Source organism: Anopheles merus, chromosome 2R, assembly GCF_017562075.2.
Source record: "Anopheles merus strain MAF chromosome 2R, AmerM5.1, whole genome shotgun sequence".
In the NCBI taxonomy this organism is placed as follows: domain Eukaryota; kingdom Metazoa; phylum Arthropoda; class Insecta; order Diptera; family Culicidae; genus Anopheles; species Anopheles merus.
Window position 1 is genome coordinate 29,513,870 of NC_054082.1, and position 22,394 is coordinate 29,536,263.

At 50.4% G+C, this 22,394-nt stretch overlaps 7 protein-coding genes across 10 annotated transcripts; 3 read left to right on the forward strand and 4 right to left on the reverse strand.

The window, feature by feature from the left end:
• The first annotated feature begins 313 nt into the window (after window positions 1–313).
• On the forward strand, window positions 314–1,398 carry LOC121602734 (peroxisomal multifunctional enzyme type 2-like). The gene is made up of 2 exons (XM_041931498.1): window positions 314–423; window positions 603–1,398. Exon 2 carries the CDS (start codon window positions 642–644, stop codon window positions 975–977), a length of 336 nt encoding a protein of 111 aa, XP_041787432.1. The 5' UTR covers window positions 314–423; window positions 603–641; the 3' UTR covers window positions 978–1,398.
• Window positions 948–9,677, reverse strand: LOC121602661 ((E3-independent) E2 ubiquitin-conjugating enzyme UBE2O). Of its 4 annotated transcripts, none has more exons than XM_041931439.1 (7): window positions 9,437–9,676; window positions 8,741–9,359; window positions 8,329–8,582; window positions 5,357–8,244; window positions 5,045–5,266; window positions 1,888–4,934; window positions 948–1,780 (listed from the first exon to the last, which is right to left on the reverse strand). In XM_041931439.1, exons 2-6 carry the CDS (start codon window positions 9,278–9,280, stop codon window positions 4,687–4,689), a joined length of 4,152 nt encoding a protein of 1,383 aa, XP_041787373.1. In that variant the 5' UTR covers window positions 9,281–9,359; window positions 9,437–9,676; the 3' UTR covers window positions 948–1,780; window positions 1,888–4,686. The 4 variants fall into 4 exon arrangements, with proteins under 4 accessions (XP_041787373.1, XP_041787370.1, XP_041787382.1 ...); XM_041931436.1 differs by having other exon boundaries at window positions 9,420–9,676; XM_041931448.1 differs by having other exon boundaries at window positions 1,888–4,928; window positions 8,741–9,677.
• Window positions 9,678–10,002: 325 nt separating this feature from the next.
• On the reverse strand, window positions 10,003–11,765 carry LOC121602693 (eukaryotic initiation factor 4A-III). Its single transcript, XM_041931472.1, has 2 exons — window positions 11,368–11,765; window positions 10,003–11,264 (listed from the first exon to the last, which is right to left on the reverse strand). Exons 1-2 carry the CDS (start codon window positions 11,501–11,503, stop codon window positions 10,198–10,200), a joined length of 1,203 nt encoding a protein of 400 aa, XP_041787406.1. The 5' UTR covers window positions 11,504–11,765; the 3' UTR covers window positions 10,003–10,197.
• Window positions 11,766–11,954: 189 nt separating this feature from the next.
• On the forward strand, window positions 11,955–14,179 carry LOC121602716 (transmembrane protein 192-like). The gene is made up of 5 exons (XM_041931486.1): window positions 11,955–12,460; window positions 12,534–12,652; window positions 12,964–13,096; window positions 13,176–13,455; window positions 13,544–14,179. Exons 1-5 carry the CDS (start codon window positions 12,425–12,427, stop codon window positions 13,768–13,770), a joined length of 795 nt encoding a protein of 264 aa, XP_041787420.1. The 5' UTR covers window positions 11,955–12,424; the 3' UTR covers window positions 13,771–14,179.
• A 23-nt stretch (window positions 14,180–14,202) lies between these two features.
• On the reverse strand, window positions 14,203–16,070 carry LOC121602704. Its single transcript, XM_041931480.1, has 4 exons — window positions 15,362–16,070; window positions 15,158–15,293; window positions 14,812–15,088; window positions 14,203–14,703 (listed from the first exon to the last, which is right to left on the reverse strand). The coding sequence occupies exons 1-4, from the start codon at window positions 15,541–15,543 to the stop codon at window positions 14,411–14,413; spliced, it is 888 nt and encodes a 295-aa protein (XP_041787414.1). The 5' UTR covers window positions 15,544–16,070; the 3' UTR covers window positions 14,203–14,410.
• LOC121602725 lies at window positions 15,722–16,768 on the forward strand. The gene is made up of 2 exons (XM_041931491.1): window positions 15,722–15,934; window positions 16,014–16,768. The coding sequence occupies exons 1-2, from the start codon at window positions 15,819–15,821 to the stop codon at window positions 16,648–16,650; spliced, it is 753 nt and encodes a 250-aa protein (XP_041787425.1). The 5' UTR covers window positions 15,722–15,818; the 3' UTR covers window positions 16,651–16,768.
• A 242-nt stretch (window positions 16,769–17,010) lies between these two features.
• LOC121602685 (protein FAM161B) lies at window positions 17,011–20,751 on the reverse strand. Its single transcript, XM_041931461.1, has 3 exons — window positions 18,622–20,751; window positions 18,308–18,552; window positions 17,011–17,595 (listed from the first exon to the last, which is right to left on the reverse strand). The coding sequence occupies exons 1-3, from the start codon at window positions 20,320–20,322 to the stop codon at window positions 17,088–17,090; spliced, it is 2,454 nt and encodes an 817-aa protein (XP_041787395.1). The 5' UTR covers window positions 20,323–20,751; the 3' UTR covers window positions 17,011–17,087.
• Window positions 20,752–22,394: the final 1,643 nt, after the last annotated feature.

Genomic DNA, 22,394 nt, shown 5'->3' on the forward strand with positions numbered 1-22,394 from the left:
CCATACACTTGTGCATCCGTGGACTTGACCTGTTCCTTTGCCGGTTGGGGTAGCGAGCAAACGAAAAAAAAAACTCACAACGATATCTCCCATTGTGTCGTCTAATCTATCGAATTAAGTCTTCCCTTTCGACCCGCCGGTGGTCGGGATTGGTGCAGATCCTCCTCGCGGTTACCCCCTTTCGTGATAACGGCACCTCCGTACCATCATGCGAGCGGGTTCATATCACCGGCGTACTCTCTCGTACTATATCTCGTACTACCCACACACACACACACACACATACACACACATACACTTGCACACTCTTGCACACACATGTCGTCCGCGTTGCAATGGGTTGCGTTTAAATAGGCAGGTCCATACGGAACACTCTCATCAGTTTGGTACTGTCCACCAGCCCAGCGTGTCCGTCAGCTATTGGTAAGTGTGCGCTCTCGTGGGTTGGTCCAGTTCTGGTCCAATTGAACTTTGTGCAACAGTGACTAACGGTCTAACTCAATTACACGAGACAACACGTGCAGTTGACCGGAGTTTGGTGCTACTTTACTAATTTTGTGATTGTGTGTGTGTGCGTGTTTTTTGTTCTTCTACTTTTAAAGTTTAAAAGCCTCAACACTCTCCCCAAAAAAATCTGCAAAATGGCCCTCAAGTCCGATCCCGTCTTCGAGCGTATTGCCAAGCGTCTGGAGAGCATCGACCCGAACAACCGCCAGGTGCAGCAGGTGTACAAGTTCCGCATCCAGCAGAACGGCACGGTCGTCAAGACCTGGGTGCTGGACCTGAAGGCGGTCAAGCTGACCGAGGGCGATGGTCCGGCCGAGGCCACCCTTACCATGGAGGATGACATCATGTTCGCCCTCGGCACCGGTGCCATGCCGGCCAAGGAGGCCCTCGCCCAGGACAAGCTGGACGTGGAGGGACAGGTCGAGCTGATCTTCCTGCTGGAGCCGTTCATTGCTTCGCTCAAGAAGTAAGCCGGGGCGCGCCGCGCACCAAACGGAGCACCGTCACACGTACCACGCGAACATCGAAAATGCCACCCGTCGATGGGCTTGGATTAATTTATTGCAACATTCACACACGCATATACCATTACGCACACGCAGCCCGCAAACCGTAGGAACATCTTAGCCGGCTTCCTCACCCCCGCCTGCGGACGGGATGCAAACAAACTATCGGTATTTGTTTTCTGGTTTGATGCATCGCCCGGGCATCACCAACCACCACCATATCATGCGCGCCCGGCCCTATTTATTAACAACCTTCCATCGTACATCGCTGGTCTGCAACATTTGCAGACACATGGTGGTGTACACAACACTGGGCGCACGCACCACCATCCGCGTTGATTGCGCCCTGTACCAAAGGATTATTAAATGATGCTTGAAAACAGAATCAAATACTCTCTCGCTCTCTCTCTCTATTCTGCTGTCTCTCATACTTTCACTTATGGAAAGTCTGATTTGTTTGCTTCGTTGCGGTGTTCTTGTTCCTTACTCTACCCATTTCCGGTCAGTTAGCTTCTTCTCGGCGCTTCTTTTTCGCTCCCGACGCGGTTCGAACGTTTCCCCGCGGGTCGTCTAACTAAACGATCATCATCACCAGCACGATCGCATGGATTTCATTGTCCGCGTGGTGCTCTGCTCGTGGTTGAATTAATTCAATTGCTCATCGACCGGAGGCATGCTCAGATGCAAAGCAGCGGGCCAATACCACTGCATGATACACCGCACATGGTCTATTAGGCAGTGGTTTCACTTGCTTCCTGCGAACGGAACTGCGAATGAGAAAACACATAATTTTAATATGAAATGAACACTGATTACGCAAGTTTTGATGCATTTTTTTTGGTTGGTTTTTATTGTTATGCGATTTTGTTATTACTTTTTGCAGAGAACTCCGACAAACGCGGTATCATTGTTCAACAATATGTCGCCACCCGATTCATACACGATTCATTTTTCAACTCCGTACCGTAGTTAGCTGGGTTCATATACCATTCCTTTCGTTCGTTTGGTTTCCATCACCTTTAAATTATAACCTCGCTCACCGTATAGAGAGTGCTGGGGTAAAGATAGAACATAAATATCACGTGCTTAAAATTACAGACGTCCATGTAAACGCGACGAAATGAGTCGATCCTGCGAGCGGTCCGATTGGGCGTTGGGTTTGTTCAGTTTGTTAGGTAGTGCCACAACCGTGAACTGATAAGCTGCCAGATGTTACCATAATATATGGTAGATAATAAGCTATTTTTCCTACACTTCTCCCCACTACCAATGCTCCCAAAATGCTGGATTCGAATGTTGCTTTCTAATGATTCTTCAGAGTATACCAATAATGCAATAAACAATAAAGTTCCCCTGTAAACGAACGAATGCGCTGGCGCTGATTGTTGAAATTATGTACATGCACGTTAAGCAACGCAACCAGTAAGTTAGGTGGCAGTTTCATGATAAAGTACACACACATACACTGAGGGACATTCGCCGGATCAAGCGATTCAGATATAGATAAACAAAAATAATCTTCCAGGGTGTGACTTCCCTGTCTTCAGTAAGCTCTCTCCTCTATGCTGCTCCTCTACCCGCATTCCGACCCTTTGTATTATACAGTCTTTCTGGTTTGCTGTAACATGTTGTTGCACAATCTGTTTCACCAATTAGCTTTGGCAAAGCGTTTAAGCCATTCCAAGTCTAGCCAGCATAGGCTGGGGCTAACTGTTACATGCGGTTCGGGTAGCGCTACTAACGACATCCACCACACCATATCATGCTACATTTGTCTGTTCGTACTGCGCTTCAATTTTCAAACTCTGCGTATACCGCGATCAACACACTCCCAAAGGCGCTAACTAGGTTTTTTTACGGCTATTCCGCATTAAAAGGGCTCGGATTGTGGTTTTAAAAGAGTTATGCTTTAACCTGCTTCGCTCGATTGTAGCGTACCATATCTTTTCTATTCTTTAGTGTGCGTTTATGTGTTTTTTTGTTTGTTTGCGTCTGTGCTTCCTTTTAGGGCGATAGAAGCAGGTCTCCCTCCATCGAAGTGGGGAAATTCTCGGTAGTAATTTAAACCAATAATAATTAAGTGCTAGCGGATTGCAAGGAACCAATAGTGAGCAGTTTTAACAGTGAGATTCGCATATGTGTTTAGGCCAGATGAGTTTGCCATCGGACAAAATGCCATAGTTCCGCATGAAGGGTTTTGCTTTCACTTTCGTTAAGAGTAATGCAACTTTCCCAACTTCTCAATATGTTTAAGCTATAGTTCATGAGTGTCTCTAAAACAATTAGCTCTATCCCCCGCCCAGCAGCACTGCAAAGGGTGGCCAAAGGTTAAGTGTTTGCTAAGGTATATAGTATTAACAGTTCTACCATTCGCTTGCGAGTTGTGCATTGCAATAGTTTTAATAGGATCTAGGTTATTGTTCTTCGCTACACACCATTGCAAGGTTTAGGAGAGTTTGGTTTTTGATTTCGTTTTCGTTTTGGTGACTTTCGTATCGCTCCTCACTATAATTAAAACGGCTATTAAAGGGCATCTATCCGTGACTTTTTTGGTAATGTGTTTTAGTGTGTCTGAGCATCCTTTCGTATTTGTTTCATACGTTTCTTTGTATTGTAGTGGTTGTGTAATTGATTTATTTATAGGCACAGCATTTTATGAGATTTCGTGTTTCATATTATCTTTCTCTCGCTCTATGTTGTTTGTTGTTGTTGTTTAGCAACCATCTATAGTGCTTTCTTCCAAAACAGTTCATCTATTTTGCAATAGCTATCTGTTGCAGCGCGCTATATAGTATGGAATGTTTTGCTTTCTTTTCTGTTCAGTTTTCTTCCACAGGCTGGAACAAAAAGAATCGAAAAAAAAACTCGATGCACAGTAACGCACGGAACACGTTTGGCAGAGCACGTTCGGGAGCATGAGCTGAGCAAAGCACTGCAAAAAAATGTTATTCTTAAAACACAAGTTACGAAAAAATTGATCAAATAGCCATAGCTCACATGCACGAACTTAATATTTAAAAGTATTTAACAACTAGATGACTGGTATAAATAAGCTCATGATTTGATTAATATTAACTATAAAGGCTAACAAATGGGAACCGATGATATGTGCGATACAGGAACTAAATGTTACTAATTTGAGAACTCGACAAAGACACACCGTGTAATCAAGAAACCAGAAGTCGCTTTACATTGGATGCATTTAGCATCTCGGTCGCAACAAACCTGCCAATAAGCAATGTTATTGATAAATAACAGTTCAACTCTATTGCTCAGTCGGTGTGATGAGATGCAATAAAACATGTGCCGGAAGCAAGCAAACAAAATTTTGTGAATATAACAATCTCACCCATGCTAATGAATACCAAATGGGGCAAATTAGTTGTGCCTTTTATAAACTGCCGAAGGCGTTATACCCATTGGAAAGACCTGCACAACAGTGCCGTTTCCTTTCGTTCGCTCGACTCCCTGTTTTTCTCTCTTCTTTTTTCTGCCTGTAACTAGTAAAGCTATCCCTGCTCCTTTTTCCGTAGTGCCTTTCTTTAGTGATGCAGAATAATTTAGCTTGCTATGCTGCTTTGGCAGCAGCATAAACTAGAGGCACCGCAACAACACAACCTACCGACGCGTAGCGCCAAAAGCAACGGTGCACGCGTTTTCCCGATCCTGCTTGTTATTTGCCGTCCGCAAGCGCTGGCTGCGATAGGGGTGATAATTGCTGCAGCTGCCTTTGCAGTCCTTCCAGCAGACCGGTGAGAGTTAGGCAAAAACCACGGCTGGCGGGAATGAGCGGAAATTCCGGCTGCGGAATCGCACGAGCGCTGGCTTCCGAGGAGTAATCAACCGTAGCACTAGAAGCTTCTTGTTCGCTGGAAGCAAGGATGGATGTAGCAGCAGCTGTGACGTCGATCGCTGCTGTTCCTTAAAAGAAACGCACAAAATGGGTTGAACACAAAAGAAACACACACACACACACACACACACACACACACACACACACACACACAAAATGGGTAACAATCATTTCTTACCGGTTTGATCAGATGCGTTCGGTTGCCGGTTAAAATCATTGGACAGTTCCATCCACGTTTTCAGCCGGCTGTACATGCGCTGGCCGCACGCGTGGAAGTGGGTTAAAATCTGTTCGCGAAACACTTCCGGTGGATTGGACATCAGTTTGGTCATCGACTGGACCAGCTTTAGTAGCACCATTTCGTTGTACATGCGCGAGTTTTCCTTGCCCTGCTGTGAGCCTGCGGTTGTGACACGTAGAAGTTAAAGAAAATTGTTATTCTTCCCGTACAATCCGTACCCTCCGGAGTGCCCCCCCCCCCTTTACTCACCTCGTAGCTTTTCATAGCCCGCTTCATTGAAGTACGGTTCTGCCACGAGGATCAATCCCTGTATGGAAACGATCACCTGCAACAGCGTGCTGGTCGGGCCCCATACCTCCGTCCCTCTGCCGGACCAGGTACCGAGCAGTGACACACACACCTTGCCATCTTCGTACAGATTGGGATTCAACCGATCGGTGCAGTAGCTGATGTAATGACACAGCGGCGGAGCACGTGGATAGTCCAGCCCAAGCTGAATGTCGAACAGAAACAGCCCATCCTCGTACGGGGTTTTCTTCGGACCTTCGATCATTACGCTCAGCAAATCCAGCCGGTCCTCAAACGTTCGCACCCACACGCCCGGCGGTAGAGCCGTCCTCAGGAGCCAGTGTTCGCGCTGTACCGCTTTGTAGAAGCTTTGTGCGTTACTAGTTTGGAAAATGGTGAGATGGAACTTGTGGGACGTTGGTGCCGATTCGATTATCTGGAAGCTTTCGGTCGGGACGCTGGACGGTGAGGATGGTATCGCGTCCGCACCTAAAACGGCCGGCGAACTAGTCGCCAACGGATCCGGCTCACTGCCGGGAATGTCCGGCGTACCGACCGGCGACGGTGTCCACGACGGTGGCATTGAGGCGAGGGTTGGCGTTTTCAGCTCCACCACCGAAATGATCTCCTTCAGTGGATCCTCCAGCCCGTAGCGTTCGTTGATCTCTTCCAGCACCTTTATCAACTGGCCCTTGATGAGCGAACACAGCCGAGCGGAAACGCATTCCCGCGCCAGCTGCTCGCCCGTTTCTCGATCCTCTTGGTCTGGTTTATCTGACTCCGCTCCCACACCACCACCACCACCACCGGTGGCCAGATCAAACACGGAGCTAGTGTTGTTCAGATCGACATCGTCCGCATTCTCGTTCATCTTCATGCACATGTTGTTCACGTAGTCCAGCTCCATGTTCGCAATGCCGACGTTATAGTTCGCATTGTCGTTTTCCTCCAGCCGACCGGCCGGACTGCTCACGGCCGGGCTGGTCGGTGTGCTCGGGCTAAAGAGGGCGCGCTGCTGCAGCGATGGCTTTGTCGACTCCGGCGTACCGGCCGTCGGTGTGGACGTTTTCGACCCGGACGCACTTTGGTTGAACAGCCGATTCTTCTGATCCTGCATGCGCTCGACCGTGGTTTGATTGTTCGACTTGCGCACCCGCTCCACCAGCCCCATAAAGTGGCGCTCGTGGAAGAAGCTCGTGTTCATCAGCCGATCCAGAAAGCGACACTTTTTGTACACCAGCATCAGCTTCTTCATGATTTCCTGGTTCTGCAGGTGCGGATTAATGTTGAACAGTTCCTCGAGCCGCGCAATGGCCACCCGAGCCCGCTCCAGATTGGCCGTTAGCTGCGGCTTCAGCACCACCGACGATGGGGAGCCCGGTTCCGCGTCGCCGAAATGGCACGATTCGGCCTCCGTTTCCCACGACTCCGCGTCCGAGTCGGCCACGCTGCCCCAGAAGTTGTTCTCCGAATCGTACTGTCCCACCTCGAAGATGTCCTGCGGCCAGCACATGCTGACGAACCCGTCCACCCACCACACCTTCACCATACCGTTGGGATAGTTGTCCAGCACCTGGCCGGCGGTGGAAGCGCCTTCCTCGCCGGTAAAGTTCGCCACGCGTATCACGATCGTGCCGGGGCGGTACTGGAAGTCCGGATGGTCCTTCAGATCGTACACGCTGACCTCGGACTCCCCATTGTACGACGGCTGCGGCTCGGACGTGCACGTGTACGTACTGAACCACTTGACGCGCGCCGTTCGCCCGTGATGGTCAACGTCCTGTATGACACCGTAGTCCCGGAAGGAAGGATTTTTGGCCGGATCCGTATTGCCCGCCAGCACGAAGTCGCCCGGGAAAAACTCATGATCGTCCAGATGGTGGATCGGCCGCAGCTCGGTAGACGGAATGTTCGGCTCGATCGTACCATCCTGCCAAACGACCGTGGCCGTGCTGTACACGACCAGCGCTTCGGTGACTACCTCATCGCCCGCCGCTGGAAATCGATCGCCCGCAAACTCGGCCGCCAACTGACGGCGTTTCAGCTTGCGCACACACTTCGCAAGCAGGGGCGATTTGCGCGGGCTAGTTTTCGACGTGGCCGAGCACGACGAAGCTGCTCCGTCCGAACGGTCACCCTCCTCGTCCGTTTCCCATCCTTCATCACTGTCCACGCTCGTGAGCTTCGTGGACACTTTCTGAGCCCCGTTCTCTTTCCCGGCACTGCGCGCTGACAGTTTCGAACCCGCGGTGCCCGATTTCGTTCCTTTTCCGCCTTTCTTTTCCTCCTCTCCGCCGACGGCGCTGATCGCTTTGCTGGTTGGTTTCGCTTTCGCTTTGCTCTCTTGCAGCAGCTGCTCGCGGTACTTGCTGGTCATGTCTTTGCGCCACGCCTGCTTCGAGCCGATAATGTCCGTGTCTTCGAGCTTGAGATAGTTTTTATCGTTTATCTGCAGCATGCACGGTTCGAACAGGTTCAGCTTCTTCAGGCGCTTCAAATCGTCGCCGGTAATGTACTCGGGCGGTTGCTGCAAACTGCCGCCCTCGGACAGCTTCTGCTCCAGGTCTTCGCTCGACACCTTGCACTGCCAGTGCACGGAAACGCCCTGCAGCTCCACCGACTGAACGGTGAACTTGCGCTCGAGCATGTAGTTCTTCCGCGACAGCTTCATCTCGTTTGACGTCGTAAGCCACTTGCCGTTGGCCAGCTCGCTCATCAGCCCCACCAGCTGCTGGCCGGGGTAGAACAGCGGTTCGGCAAAGAATCCGCGCCGGAAGCGCATATTGTGATCGCGAAACATGCCCAGGTCGCTGGCGGGACACACCTCCACCAGTGAGCCGCAGGACGATCTGGAGCAGAGTAGAAGCGAGTGAAAGAATTAGTGTGATGAGCTTACAACACTCCACGCGCGGTAGTTTAAGGACAACACTCACTTAAGGACCAACTTCTCGTTGATGTGTTTTGTGCTGCCTACCCACGAATCTAGACACACGGCACTATCCTTGGGCATCGAAAGCAGCGGCCTAAGCCGGTCGGAGGCCACATTACGCACGACGTACTTGGTGCCGATGATGCGTAAATCGGCCCGCACCGTTATCTCGTGACAGTAGCCGCGCTGCGTGTCTCGGCCCGGTACCATTCGGCGCACCACATCGCCCGGCATCAGCGTCCTGTCTGCAAGCCCCACCTATACAAGTGCCGGCACAAAATAAAAATGAGAAGAAAGAAAAAAAAAAACTCGAAAGTAAGTAACCGTTGGAAAAGGCGACGAGAAATTACATAATCTACACATTTGACGACCAAAGTCGACCACCAACGAAAAGCAACCGCCAACGACTGGCTCACCTTGCGCTGTTTGATGATTTCCTCACGGCCGTCCGGATGCCAGCAGGCACGGATTTCGCCCCGCTTCGGTGCGTCCTCCTCCGTCGTTTCTTCGTCGCTTTCGTCGTAGTTGTCGAGCACCAGCCCGAACTTGACGTGACCGTTTTTGGGGGTGAGACAAAATATTTCATCCTCGTAAAAGTATTGATTTTCCTGCTCTTCGTCCTCCTGCTCCTCCACCACTCGCTCTTCACTGCGGTCGTTTCTTCCTCCTTTGTCGTTCACTTTTTCATGTTCCACACGATCTTGCTGCTGCTGCTGCTGTGTTACGGCGGTGGCGGTGTTGGTATGAACTTTCCGATCGGACGCAAGTGGCCCCGTGGCCACCGTTTGCTGGCCGTGCTGCGTATGATATAGCTGCGATGGTCGTAATCGAAGGGCAGGCGCTCCGTCACTGTTCAATCCCGGGCTCCCGGCGTTGGCAGCGACCGCTTTCTGTTCGTTGGGGCTGGGGCGACTTTTGATGATGGCTGCCCGTTCCGCGCTCTTCACTTTCTCCATTGTGTTATCACTGGGCGCAACACCACGCGACGTCGTATCAATGGTGAATGTGGAGGGCGGGCGCTAATGGCACTGCTGGCTACCGTGGAAAAGCAATGATGAAAAACTTTTCTTGTTTACACAGTTCACACACACATACACACTAGTCATACGCACACGCAACTATTGTTTCGTGGATCTAGGACTTTCGCGGATTTCCAACGGACAGAAACGGTCTACAATTTTAACACATCACTAATTTCGGCACACCAAGAGCTGTGGAAGTCTGGGCGCATATTTCGGAGATCCTGTCATGTGCTTCACGGCGTACTTGTTCGCTAGTTTCACCAGCAATAAATATCGAGAGTATCTCCTTCAGCTCCAAACGTCAAACGCACTCTATTTTTTTCCTTGGAATGGAAAATTGTGGAAGGAAAACACTGACAATGGGCTGGTAAAAAGGATTGCAGTCAGTGGTTCTTAATTTGCAATATGTTGTAAATATTTTATGGTACACAATTAAAAAAATATCTTTAAATTATATGAATAAAAGAACAGTATCTAATGTGAGTTTAGTTAGTTTAAATAAAATTGAGGTCAGATTCATAAAGAATTAGAAAATTATAGAAAAGTTGGATACCACTGCGTTATGTGTTTTTCGCGTTAGATTTGATGTTAAATTGTTTTTAATTGTTAAAACTTTCACAAATCAACAATCATTTAATGTATTATTACACAGCGAGTATTGATGGATGATTCTATTTATTTCAAGTCCATTGTTAAATTTCAGAACATATACGCTGTATGATTACACGCTTAAAAGATTACGTTTTCTAATGTGCTGCACCGGCGGAGCCATGCAAATCAGATGAGTAGTACAAAATGGGTCTGTGTTTGGGAATTACTGTTTAATTGTGTTAGCAGAATAACACACAAATCTAGATCAGATCGGCCACATTCATGGGCATCTCATCGATCTGCGTGGAGTAGTACTGTTCAATGTCTCGCAGAATTCTGATGTCGTCCGATTTGACAAAGTTAATAGCAACACCCTTACGCCCGAACCGACCCGAACGACCGATGCGATGGATGTACAGCTCACGGTTGTTCGGCAGATCGTAGTTGATGACCAGCGACACCTGCTGCACGTCGATACCGCGCGCCCAAACGTCGGTCGTGATCAGCACCCGGCTCTGGCCGGACCGGAACTCTTTCATAATTTCGTCACGCTCCTTCTGCGGCATGTCGCCGTGCATCGAGCTGACGGTAAAGTTGGCCTCGCGCATCTTTTCCGTCAGCCAGTCGACCTTACGCCGGGTGTTGCAGAAGATGACCGCCTGTGTGATGGTCAGCGTATCGTACAGGTCGCACAGCGTGTCGAACTTCCACTCCTCTCGCTCGACTGCCACGAAGAACTGCTTGATGCCTTCCAGCGTCAGTTCATCGCGCTTGACCAGGATGCGGATCGGGTCCGTCATGAACTTGGAGGTCATTTCGAGGATTTCGTGCGGCAGGGTGGCGGAAATCAGTACCACCTGCGTTGCGGGCGGCAGGTACCGGTACACGTCGTAGATCTGTTCCTTGAAGCCTTTGTTAAGCATCTCGTCCGCTTCGTCCAGCACCAGCATCTTGATGGAACGGGTGCGCAGCACGCGCCGCTTGATCATGTCGAACACGCGGCCCGGCGTGCCGCTCACCACGTGCTGACCGTAGTCCAGTTTGCGAATGTCCTCCCCCAAATTTGTGCCGCCGATGCAGGCGTGACACTGTACGTTCATGAAATCTCCCAGCGCGAGGATAACCTTCTGTATCTGCACGGCCAACTCGCGCGTCGGGGACAGGCAGAGGACCTGCGTCTCTCGCAGCGTCGTGTCCATCGACTGCAAAATGGATATCGAGAAGGTGGCCGTCTTACCCGTACCGGACTGTGCCTGTGCGATGACATCACGACCCTTCACGATTGGCTGAATGCTTCGCTGCTGGATGGCAGACGGTTTCTCAAAACCTACAAAGAAAGCGAACGTTACACTTCCAGCATTGACCCGCCGTCCGTCCTTCAAACGGCGAGGAGAAATTCGCCGCTTTCTAGCCTGGCATATGCAACTTACCGTACGCGTAAATACCCCGCAGAAGCTCTTCCCGCAGCCCCATTGAGTTGAACGTCGGCAGCACCTCCACATCTTCGCTCGTCTCGAACTCCACGTTCGAGAGGTCCTCGTTCGCCGGCACCCGTCTTCCCGACATGCTTCGGTTTTGTGCACTCTCGTGGAAACTTGAAGGAATTGTTTGATTTCCACTAATGCAGCAGAAGAACGCCGATAAAAAACACTTTTCCTTTGCCCCTTTGCAAACTTTCCGAAAGCGGAGCGTGTGTTGATCGATGTCAAGATTTTCGTTTGGCGTTTTCTCCTCCCTTGACAGCTCGGCCGGCAAAGCGTTCGCTGTCAAAGGAGGTCGACATTCGGCTTCTCACGTGGTGAGTCGACTTAACGCAGGAGAGCTCTTTAAAAGTGCAATCGAATTGAAAAGTACCTAATTGAAGGGTGTTAAATTAGAAATTAATATTTTTGATGAAATGTCTCCCTTAAACATGGCCACAGATCGTACAGTCTGTAGGAGATTATAATTTGAGTTTTATTATTTTGTTCTCACTTCTCACCAGTCATTCTCACCGCTGTCAAAACACACCGAAAAAGAAAGGATTACAAATTCTTTTGTTTTCATCGAGGGCTCACCAAAAACTGATCGCACCGTACCGCGGCGTAATTATTCGTTTTATTTTGGTTTCCCCCCGTTTCGAGCGTACAACGCGTCGACGTTCGTCGTTCCCTGTTCGTCGCTAGATTGTTGTTTGCCTTTCCTTTGCTTATCAGTTGGGTTAGGTTGCGAAAGACACCCAGCGGATTGTTGTATTTTGGTGTGCTTCGTATAGTGTGCGGTTGTTTTTTTTTCTCTTCTCCCTCGTCCCAACACTTATTACTCACGACCCACTGCCATCGGGCGTTCCGGGTGTTCTAACGTGATTAGGAACAGCGATTCTTTTTTGCTTTCCAAGCTTCGAAATCTTCCTCTCCGTATGAGAAGTATGCGAGTGTGCGTCTAATCACTGGCAGCAGGAGCAGCAGCAGCAGCGCGTCGGTTTGGCATCGGTTCCGTAGGAGTAGTATGGTCAGTCTGTTACGGAACTTTACATCAAACTCGGTAAGGTTTCCCTCTACGACGGCTGGTCGCTGGCATTACGTTACATTACGTTTGCTCGTTTCTATCATTGTAGGGTGGACGTTTCTTTGATGAATCATCGAGAATGGACGACAGCAGAACGATGCTCGATCCCATCCTAGCGACGGAGGATGACGACAGCTTTCGACCGCTCCGCACGGTTCCAGCATTCAGGTAAACGCGGTAATAGGTGGATCGGTGGTGTGTGCTTTCCAACTGCTGATACCGACCGGATCAGGCCGGAATCTTATCGAACTGTTGAGTTGCAGTGCGAATTTGGAAATACGTTTACTTGTGTAGACTACGGTGTGTGCCGTTGGTGGATTATCAATTCGAAAACAGAATAAGATAAGCCGAATCGAAGATTCAGTCCCATTTTGTTATCAAAAAGTGTGAATCCTGAAATCAAATTATTGTTTGTGTGTGTTCAGTGAAACAGTTCTTGCCATAACATGGAACAAATGTCCGTTTTTGTGTTGTTCCAGCATTCATCTGCTGATATCGAGCTGTATTTCCTTGACCGGAATCATTCTAGCGGCTACATGGGAGGATAGCCGACGATGTGAGGCTTACTTTATAATGCTTTATTTACGAGCAGCGTTTTGGATTGTTACCTACGTAAGTGAGCGTCTCGTAATCAGTGTAACTAGAGCTTAGAACTGAACCCTTCTATTCCCCCGTTTTTTTCTCCCTTTAGCTGTTCGATCACATCGTGCGGGCTCATCACGAAAAGTTAAGGCTGAACGGCTATCACGATTTCCACCGTGCGACCGACCAGCACAAAGCCGTACCGCTACAGATAGTGTCGCTGTGGAACACGTTCCTGCTTGCGATTCAAACGTTGATTCAGCACTACTACGGTGACGCATTCGGCGAAAAGTGCATCGCGATCGGTTTGCTGTCCCCGATTATTTACATCACCGCCTTTTCCGGACTGGAAACGGTTGTGCTGTGCATCGTCAATGGAAGCTACATTGGTATGTATTTCCTACTCTACCCCAGACCGCAAGCCAAGCTTTGCAGCTGATGTCGCATTTGTTTTTCATCCTCTCCGTTCCATTTTAGCTGCTGTACGGCGATTTAATCGTACCGCTTCACCGCCGGACGCTTTGCAGGACAACCGTGGCTTCAGTGGTGGCTCGTTGGGACTTACCCAGCGTGGCCTGAGCACGGCCGAGCTGCTGGAGAAGCAGGCGGATCTGATCAAGTACTTGAAGGATCACAACTTGAAGCTGAATCAAAAGATAATGCAAATGAACGCCCAGGTGCGAACGGTCACGTATCCTGGATGAGGTGGATGGGGAGCGTGTTTTTTTTCGTATGGTAGCGGATTAAGAACAGGGTAATAGAAAAAAAGTTTTCGTTTTCTACATCACCAACCTTGGAGTTGGTGGGTTGTGAAATGCACATTGGACTGAAGCACTTTACGCAACTATCCCTACTTTTCTCCTATGAAAAGGTTCTCCATCGATTAGTATCGGATCATAGGAAGTATATTGTAGTTTCTTATTTCCAAAGTATGTTTGTCTTACGTTCTCCAAAGCATGTTTTGTGTGTCAGGTCAGTTTAGTAGTGCCCACTATTAGTTCTATGTAATTCATATGTTCCAAAATTGGTATTTAAGAAAGAATTCCTCTTGGAATCTGAGTGATAAAAAGAAACAGTCGTTAAATAAATACTTACGAACTATTGCGAATGGAATTAGGTGTTTGTGTGTTAAAGTTTTCATACAATCATCCATATCTTTATTCATCATAGCGGTGCAGTGTAGAAAAAGAACAGCATTATACACAAACAAAATATGATCAAAAAATACTACACGTGTAGTAAAAAAAAGGTAGCAAAATTCCACAGTTCTTGCACGCAAAGTTACTTTGTTTTTGGCTATGCAGAGAGGACGATGTACAATTTAAGAGGGATGCTTACGGCTTATCAATAACCTCCAACGATAGATTGCTCCGCCAGCGAGTAGTTGAGCGATTGGTTCGGCGCGAGTTCGACCATACATCTTGCCTCCTGTATCCTGCTGTGTAGCTGATCGTTCTCCTCCTTCAGCTTACTTATCAACGCTGCCTGCAGCTGGACGAACTCTTTCGGATCGGCAATGCTCTTGAAGCTGTCGTTGACGCTGTAATCCTCGGTCGGGCACAGTCTTAAGCTCAGATCGTTAGCGCTGTGCTGTGCGTCGGGCATCGGGCGGGTCAAATTGAACACGCGAACTTGAACTGTTGTTTTGAGGTTGGCAAAAGAAAAGGTGTGTGGTTTGCATGAGGGCTGTGATTATTACACACCGTTCATATCTTATCGCCTGAAGCCGAACGCCCTTTGCTTACCGATGTAAGATAGCTGTACCGGCACTATAACCATCGTCTCCAGCAGGGTGAAGGACGCTACAAACACAACGGACGAAAAGCCCTCCACAAAGCACCGTTGCATAAACGTTTCCCCAAAGCCGTGACCCATCGCGGTGTGTACCGTTAGCAGCACCATGTTCGATAGCGTCACCAGCTGCAGGCTGGATTTCTTGTGCCGGTGTACCCTCGCGGCGAACGTATGGTGGCCGCAGCGATTCAGGCTTTGGTGGCGGCTTTTAGTGTACAGATGGATTAGCTAAATGAGAAGACGGAGATCTTAGGGTGGTAGTTGTTGGGTTGCAATTCTCTTAGTCTGATTGCTTACATAAACAATCGCCCAATAGACGCCACGCAGGTAGAGCAGCATGTAGTAGTACACACACACCGTGGTGGTATCACATTGCTGAAGTGTGTAGATCACCGAAATGATCGTCAGCGTAAGGGTAACAAACAGTTGGATGCTGTAAAGAAGGGAAAGTGATCAATTCTTCCCCACCCTTTTCCTGTAAGATGCACATTGCCGCCGTACCATGCGCTGGGCACCGTTTCTAGCTTATCAAACCGAACCGAATCCTCCGGCTCGGTATTGCTGGTGGAATGGAACAGGGACTGGTTCGGACCGGCAGTTCGACCCGCGACGCTGGACGAACCGATTGCAAACGATTTAAACAGAAACGACGATAAACCACGAGTAAGAAAGGAGGTCGACATTTTGTACCACTTTTTCGTCGAGCACTACCCTTACCACCGTTTTTACCCGTTTGCCTTCGGTCACGACCGGAGGTTATCGATCGACTGACAACTGAAGCATGACAATCATTTGATCATACGTCTGCAAAAAATCTCCATTTTCTAATAACCCTTCCCCACATTGACTGTTCGCCACCGGTGCCCTTTCCCTAGCGATTGTTCACCTGTCAGCCACTGTCGCGGCCACGCGGTTCCATTATCCGGTGAAGCTCGATCGTTCACCGTACTGCGCGAGAATGTCAACACACTCCGATACGCCGCCGCAGTCCAACAGTTCCAAACTGTACTCACCCCCATGCCTGATGGAGGGCAAACCACGTTTTCGTCCAATCTTTGCAATCAGCTTGTTCAGGTAGGTTTGGGTATTCTAGCCACGAGCAGGCACAAATCGCCTCTAATCTACCAGCTCCCAACATCTGTGTTCTTCCCAGCGTCCATCTGTTTCTCGCCTTCGTGATCATTACGGCCGGCACGGTTGCATCAGTAGCCGGCTGGCCACAGCCCGCGGGCGACACCGATCGCTCGTCCTCCGTGTACTTCCTCATCATCTATCTGCGCATCGTGTACTGGCTGGTAACGTACGTGATCCACGAGCGCAACAAAGCCGAATTTGTACGGCTGGCCGAGCCGGACTTTGACCACTACCGGGCGCTGGCCGTCTACCGGAAGGCACCGCTGCAGATCGCAACGCTCTGGAATGTGATACTGCTTACGGTGCAGAACCAGGTGCGCTATCTGTTTCCGTACGAGCGGCCGGACCATGGTGAGGGTGGCGCTCTGAATCCCGCCATCACGCCGCAGGTGTTTGTGGTCGTCGTGTGTGCCCTCGAGCTGCTGGTGCTGCTCTGCTTCTACGTGCCGCTGGTACGCATCCTGATCGACATACGGCGTGGGGAAGGGCACGGTAAGGTGACCGATCTGCGGTACCGTCGCATGACCGATACGGAACTGGCGGAGCAACCGATCGAGTGGCAGCTGGAACGGCAAGCGGTCCTGATCAAGCGGCTGCGCGCGGAACGCGATCGTTTGCAGCGCGAAGCAAAGCTGCTCGGCGTTGATCTTTGCTGATGAACTGTTTGAATGCGTCACGCGTACTTTGTAGTAGCTTTGTGTATTGCGATATATTGTTGAACGTATCGTTAGCTATGTGTTGTCCCCGATTGGTACGTACCCAAAACGTACGGATTGGGAACAAACAACAATTCATTTCTTGATATGTTTATTTGTTAATTAGTTTTGGTCACAACAAATGATAGTAAGCTACTGCACTGCAATGGAGAGTTTGTGTGTGTGAGAGAGAAGAGAATTCAAATCAAATCACACAACCGTAAAACAAAACGGGGACTGGGAAGGGAGAATCCCTTTACAGAACTAAATTAAATAAATATACGTGCACATGGCCGTGATCAGTCCCACACATACGATCAACTACGCGCTAAATCCCTACATCTGATTGTGTCATCCATCCCCAGCTCCGTCCAACCGGGCGCCTTGCCGGCCGCACACTACGCATCCGACAGGCTCAGCAGCTCGCTATCGCATGCCTTGTAGCTTAGCTTGCCGGTCGAGTCGAACGAGTACGTGCTTAGCTTGCTGCCATTGCCGGCATTGCGACGCTGCTCCGCTGCTACGGTTCTTTGTCGATGCCGCCGTACATCCTCACCGGTCCCTGCCCGCCCCTGGTGGCTCCCGGTGCTGGACGATGTAACGGGTGAGTCACACTTCTTGCTCGATGCCCCGGCGGACAGCTTCTGCGCGATCGTTTTGCCCAGCTTACCCTCCGGTGGCTTGCTGCGGTGCAGGGTTTGTTCCGCTTCGCGGTTTAAGCTCGCACAGCGATGTGCCACATGGCCTAACCGGGGTCCCCACTGTGGCGGTCCTTCCAGCAGTAGTGGGGCCGCCTTAACGCGCTGCCTCATCAGCTCCATGTTGATGGCGTGCTCCTCCTGGCGTAGCCGCTGCTCGGCCCGCCTGGTCGCTAGTCGCAGGTTTAGCTCTTCCTCGTGCGTATGGCTGAAAGCGTTTGCGGGACAGATTTGTGAAGCGGTTCGCCCTTCAAACTAGTGATGGGAAAAATGAAGCTTTCGTCGGAATCGATTCCGGCTAGCTCCAAAGTTTTCGAGAATCGATTTTGGATAGTAGGTCTGGAATCAGTTTCCAGAATCGGCTTCAGAATCGGCTCCGGAATCGGCTCCGGAATCGTAATCGGCTCCGCAAACGGAATCGAAATTGGCTCCGAAGTCAGAATCGGCTTTGAGATCAGAGTCGGTTTCGGCAACTCCATAAGAATAGACGTTTGGGTCTAATGATACTACGTATTGATAGCCGCAAATACTCCAAATTTACTTTTAAACGATCCATTTTCATAAAGATCCTGAACTGATTACGCTTCTGAAACTTCTTATTTCAATTCAAGAACTGATTCTCATTCCGGAGCTAATTCCAATTCTGGAGTCAATTCTGATTCTGTTATCAGAGCAAATTGCGATTCCCAGCTCGATTCCGATACCGGAGCCGATTCTGATTCCGAGGTTGATTGCAGAATCGAATCCGGAGCCAACTCCGGAATCGGGTCCGGAGTTGACTCTGGAATTGGTTCCGCAATCGGCCCCGGAACCAGAATCGGCTTCGGAATTGATTTCGAACACGGAATCGGAATTGGGTAAGTCCAATACCGACCTCCCACCACTACTTCAAACCCACCCACCCCCGTTGGCACACTTACTCTAGGTTAAGGTTTTGAAAGGCTTGCGATTTCTTCACACCCCACCGGAACCGGGACGCCTTCTTCCTGTCCGCGGTCGTATCATCCAGCTCCATGTCACGCAGCTTCTTGCGGCACCATTCCGTCCGCAGGGTGGCGGCCAGGTTCGGCCGGTTGACAGGATAGATCGGTGCCGGCGTATCGCCCGACCCACGGTTGTTGTCCGTGCTGTTGCTGCAGCTCGAGTTGCTCGTCGGGTACGGAATCTACGGGTATGAATGTGGCAAATTAAATCATTAACCCCCAAAAACACCCGTGCAACGAAATCTACCCACCCGGGACGGGTCGTGTACGGACGCAAAGTATTCCGCACACTTTTCCTCCACACTTTTCCGCCGCTTGGTTGGTTTGCGCGATTTTCGCTTGCGCTTGGACTTTTTGCCCGACGAGCCGGGCCGTTCCTTCGGTTGCGTTTCCTCGCCGACGGAGTGGCGAGATAGACAGCCGCCCTTGCGCTCTGCCCGCTCCCGCCGGGCCATCGATGGTGGGAGGGCGGCTTGCCGCAACATTTCCTCCGCCCGTAGCCGCTTGTTCAGATGGCGAAAGTACTCGTCCTCCCAGGCTTTCGTGTGAAAGTAGCTACTGAACAGCTTCTTCGGGCACGGTTTTGCCTTGAACGTGTGGCGTGGCCGGCGCAACCCCCCGTCCGACTCCAGTCCCGTACTGAGCAGGGCCGGCGACGATAGGCTCCGGCTGAGGCACCGACTGTGGCCCCGGTTCAGACGCTCGGAAAAGTGAAACGGCTTAATCTGCGACTGCAGCTCGATCTCGGCATTCAGCTTGGCCAGCCGGCTCCGGTTCTCCTGGTCCGCCATGATCGTCTCGAACAGCGGTATGCGGGACGTGATCGGGACCGGGTTCGCCCGGAACTGGGTCGACCGAGCTGTCCCACTGTCGGCCAGCGCTTCCCTCGACGGGAAGGCGCTCTTGCTTGCCACCAGCAGCTCCTGCAGCGTGCGCTGCTCCTCCTCGCGCTGCGTCATCTTGTACGGCTGCGGGATGGTCACGTTGGCCAGGTTGCGTATCGGGCTGGCCGATTTGCAGCGCAGGCTGCGCTTCACGTACCGATCGTACCGCTCGACAAAGTCCGAGCTGGCGGTCGGCGTCGCGCACGTGGCGGTGGAGGCGGTGGGCGTGGCGCCGTCCTTCGCCGTCGGTGCGCTGCTCTCGTCCGGATCGGAAACGTACGGCGTACCGGAACGGTACCGTGTACCACAACCCAGCTCGTCCCGCAGACTGTTACACTCCTTGGGTCCGCTATCGATGCGCACCGACTTGGCGGACCCTTTGCGTGCCGCACTGTCCGAGGGGCCCTTGCTCTCCTGCGCCGTGTCTACGACCGTCGGGGGCGATTTGCTCCAGGAGTGCAGCGAGTCACCGTCCTCCTCTGCCAGTCCTGCGCCCGGGCGAGCGTCTGCGTTCGATGCACCACCATCGTCGCCCTGGGCACAGGGAACGCTCTCACTGCCGCCGCTCTTGTAGTCGCCGTGCTTGCCGAGCCCTTGAACTTCACCGCTCGCTGGCTCGGGTGACAGCGGTGGACGGCAGATGGTGGACCGGCGCTCCGGCAGCTCCCCCGTAAAGCAGATCGATTTGAGCTCGCGCTGCTTCTTCTTCAGCGTGTTCAGCCGGCAGTAGAACTCTTCGCGCGGCAGATGCAGCAGCTCGTTGTAGTCCGGTATGCTGTCGTAGAACTGGACCATCGTCTGAAAGCTGTCCGTCTCCTTGCGCAGCTGGTGCGTGAGCGAGCAGCACTTGGACCGGCGATACTGGCCATTTCTGGCCAGCGGACACTTGATCGATGCCTTCTTGCGCGTGATCGTGCTCATCGCTTGCTGGGTGCGCGGATCCTCCAGCCCCCGGTCGAGGCTGCACTGGGGCACCAGGAATGATGGGTTCGGTCGCTTGCTGGACGGGCTGAGCGGCTTCTTGATGCAGGAGTTCACAAACACCGACCGTCCGTGCTGTCCCGACATGGTCGACGAATGTTCCGAGTTTGGATGGCGTTTTGTGTGTGTGTGTGAGGGGCGCGAAATGTTCTAGAAATCTAGAACACTCTGGGGCGCTCGGAAGGTTCGGGTAGGCACGAGAGCCTGCCGTGTGCTTAGGGCAGCATTGCCACATCGTAAACCGTTTCGGATGACATCGTTTTTCTGCACGTTTTAAGGTTGAGTCGAGCGGGATGACCTGGAAATATTGGTTCTCGTCTTGCTGGATGCTCCGAAGCTTGATATCCTTTGCTGACAGGTGTTTCCAAATTGAAAGGTCCCAAATTTTAGCCTCTTTTCAAAGCAGCTTTAACAATGCAGCACAATTCGTTACTACCCGCTACTGGAATTTGCACTGGAACTCACGATGGCAGCAAAACCAAACCAGCGCTTTTTGTTTGTTGTGTACTCCCTGGCGCACTATGGTAACGGAAACTACGACCGACTCCGAACGGGTCGTTTTTCCAACTGCTCGGGCTCCGACTCCGATTGGTGTTTGCGCAAAGCGGTGTGTTTTCCCGACAGCATTTTCCAATGCCACTGCGGGGGCTCAACCAAGGAAAAGGGCACTTACCGTGCCGCGGGTTTGACGGGATTTCCTGTGGCGCGTGTGTTGATTGGAAAATCAAAGCCAATCGGCGACGTCATCGTTAGTTTATACGTTATCACCTTCGAGACCGGGTGCGTCCTTTGTGGGGGGAAGGGGATATACAAATTAGCACCATTGGGTGGTTCCTTTGTTTGCCTGCACTGTGCCAGCTGGAGCTTCTCATCGAGCGGCAGCAGCCACAACAACAACAGCAGGAAGCTTTGCGGCAGTGACGGGCTAGAATGGCTCATAAATTATATGCCTCGTGTGTGTGTTTGGCATCTAACGAACCGATCGGAGGTACTAGGTGGTAGTCGCCGCCGTTGAGAAGGTGCAATAGCATGTGCCGCTTTGTTACGGTTTAATACGATTTTTCAGCTATTTAATTGTCGTGTTCGTTCGCTTGCGCTCGAAGGGTCATCAACGTTCCAACTTTGTAGGAAAATGACTATTGGCGGAGATCCGCACTGTGAGCTATTGACGAACGTTTAGGAACGTGGTGGTATGATACAGGCAGAACGATAATAAACGCGTGCTTGGCAGTGATTCAGCGCGTTGTAATTGATCAGCGGAGGTTGTAAAAGTGTGCATAGGTGTTGTTACAGTAAATTCGATATTTTTAATAATAGCAGTTTGAGTAGTTTAAGATCCTTAGAGTAGGCCAATGTAGATGGCGAAGTATGTAAAAAATCAAATAGAATAACAGGTTGCATAGGTATATCTGAAGGAATTTTTTTGCATTTTACAGAATTTTCAAACATCCTTTTTGAAAAGCTTTAATTGAATGCATAACATAGTACATAGAATAGAGATTAGGTGCTGGTGGTAATAGATAATTTCTACTCATGATATCCAATAAGTTATAATTTATTTAGGAAACTTTGGGAAGCGTTTTTTTACAAATTGCGTACATTAGCTACGTCATTTCAAACGATCTACTAACACCTGCACAAGCACTACGCATACAACGGTAACAGCGTGTGGTTGCGTAAACGAAAACAGCTGATTGACGATACGCGACCAAACAAAGAGCTGCGCTAGAGAGAGCGGGAGATTGAAAGTGCGTTTGCTCTCGAACAGTGCGGCGGTCTCTCTCTTTTCTCTCGAATCAGCGCACAGTGGCATAAAGGCATGGATGGTATGGAATAAATTAATGTAAAAAATAGAGTGCAGATGTTTTGAGGTATTACTTTGTAGAAATTATAGAAATTGTGTGTAATAGTTGATCACATGAAATATCATAAAGTTCTTCTAATTCTTCGCATTTATTTCAAATTCATCATTTACAATCCTGCACAGTTGTATAATGAATGGGTTATTTATTAGCATTCAATTAACCATAAATAGTCAACAATGAAAACCGAAAGAACAAAAGTAAGTTTTATTTTATTCGCTACTAGTTTTGACCTTATCACGCTTCAGTTGTCCCGCTGTGCGCAAACCGTTCGCTCTCACTCGCAGCCACGGATAT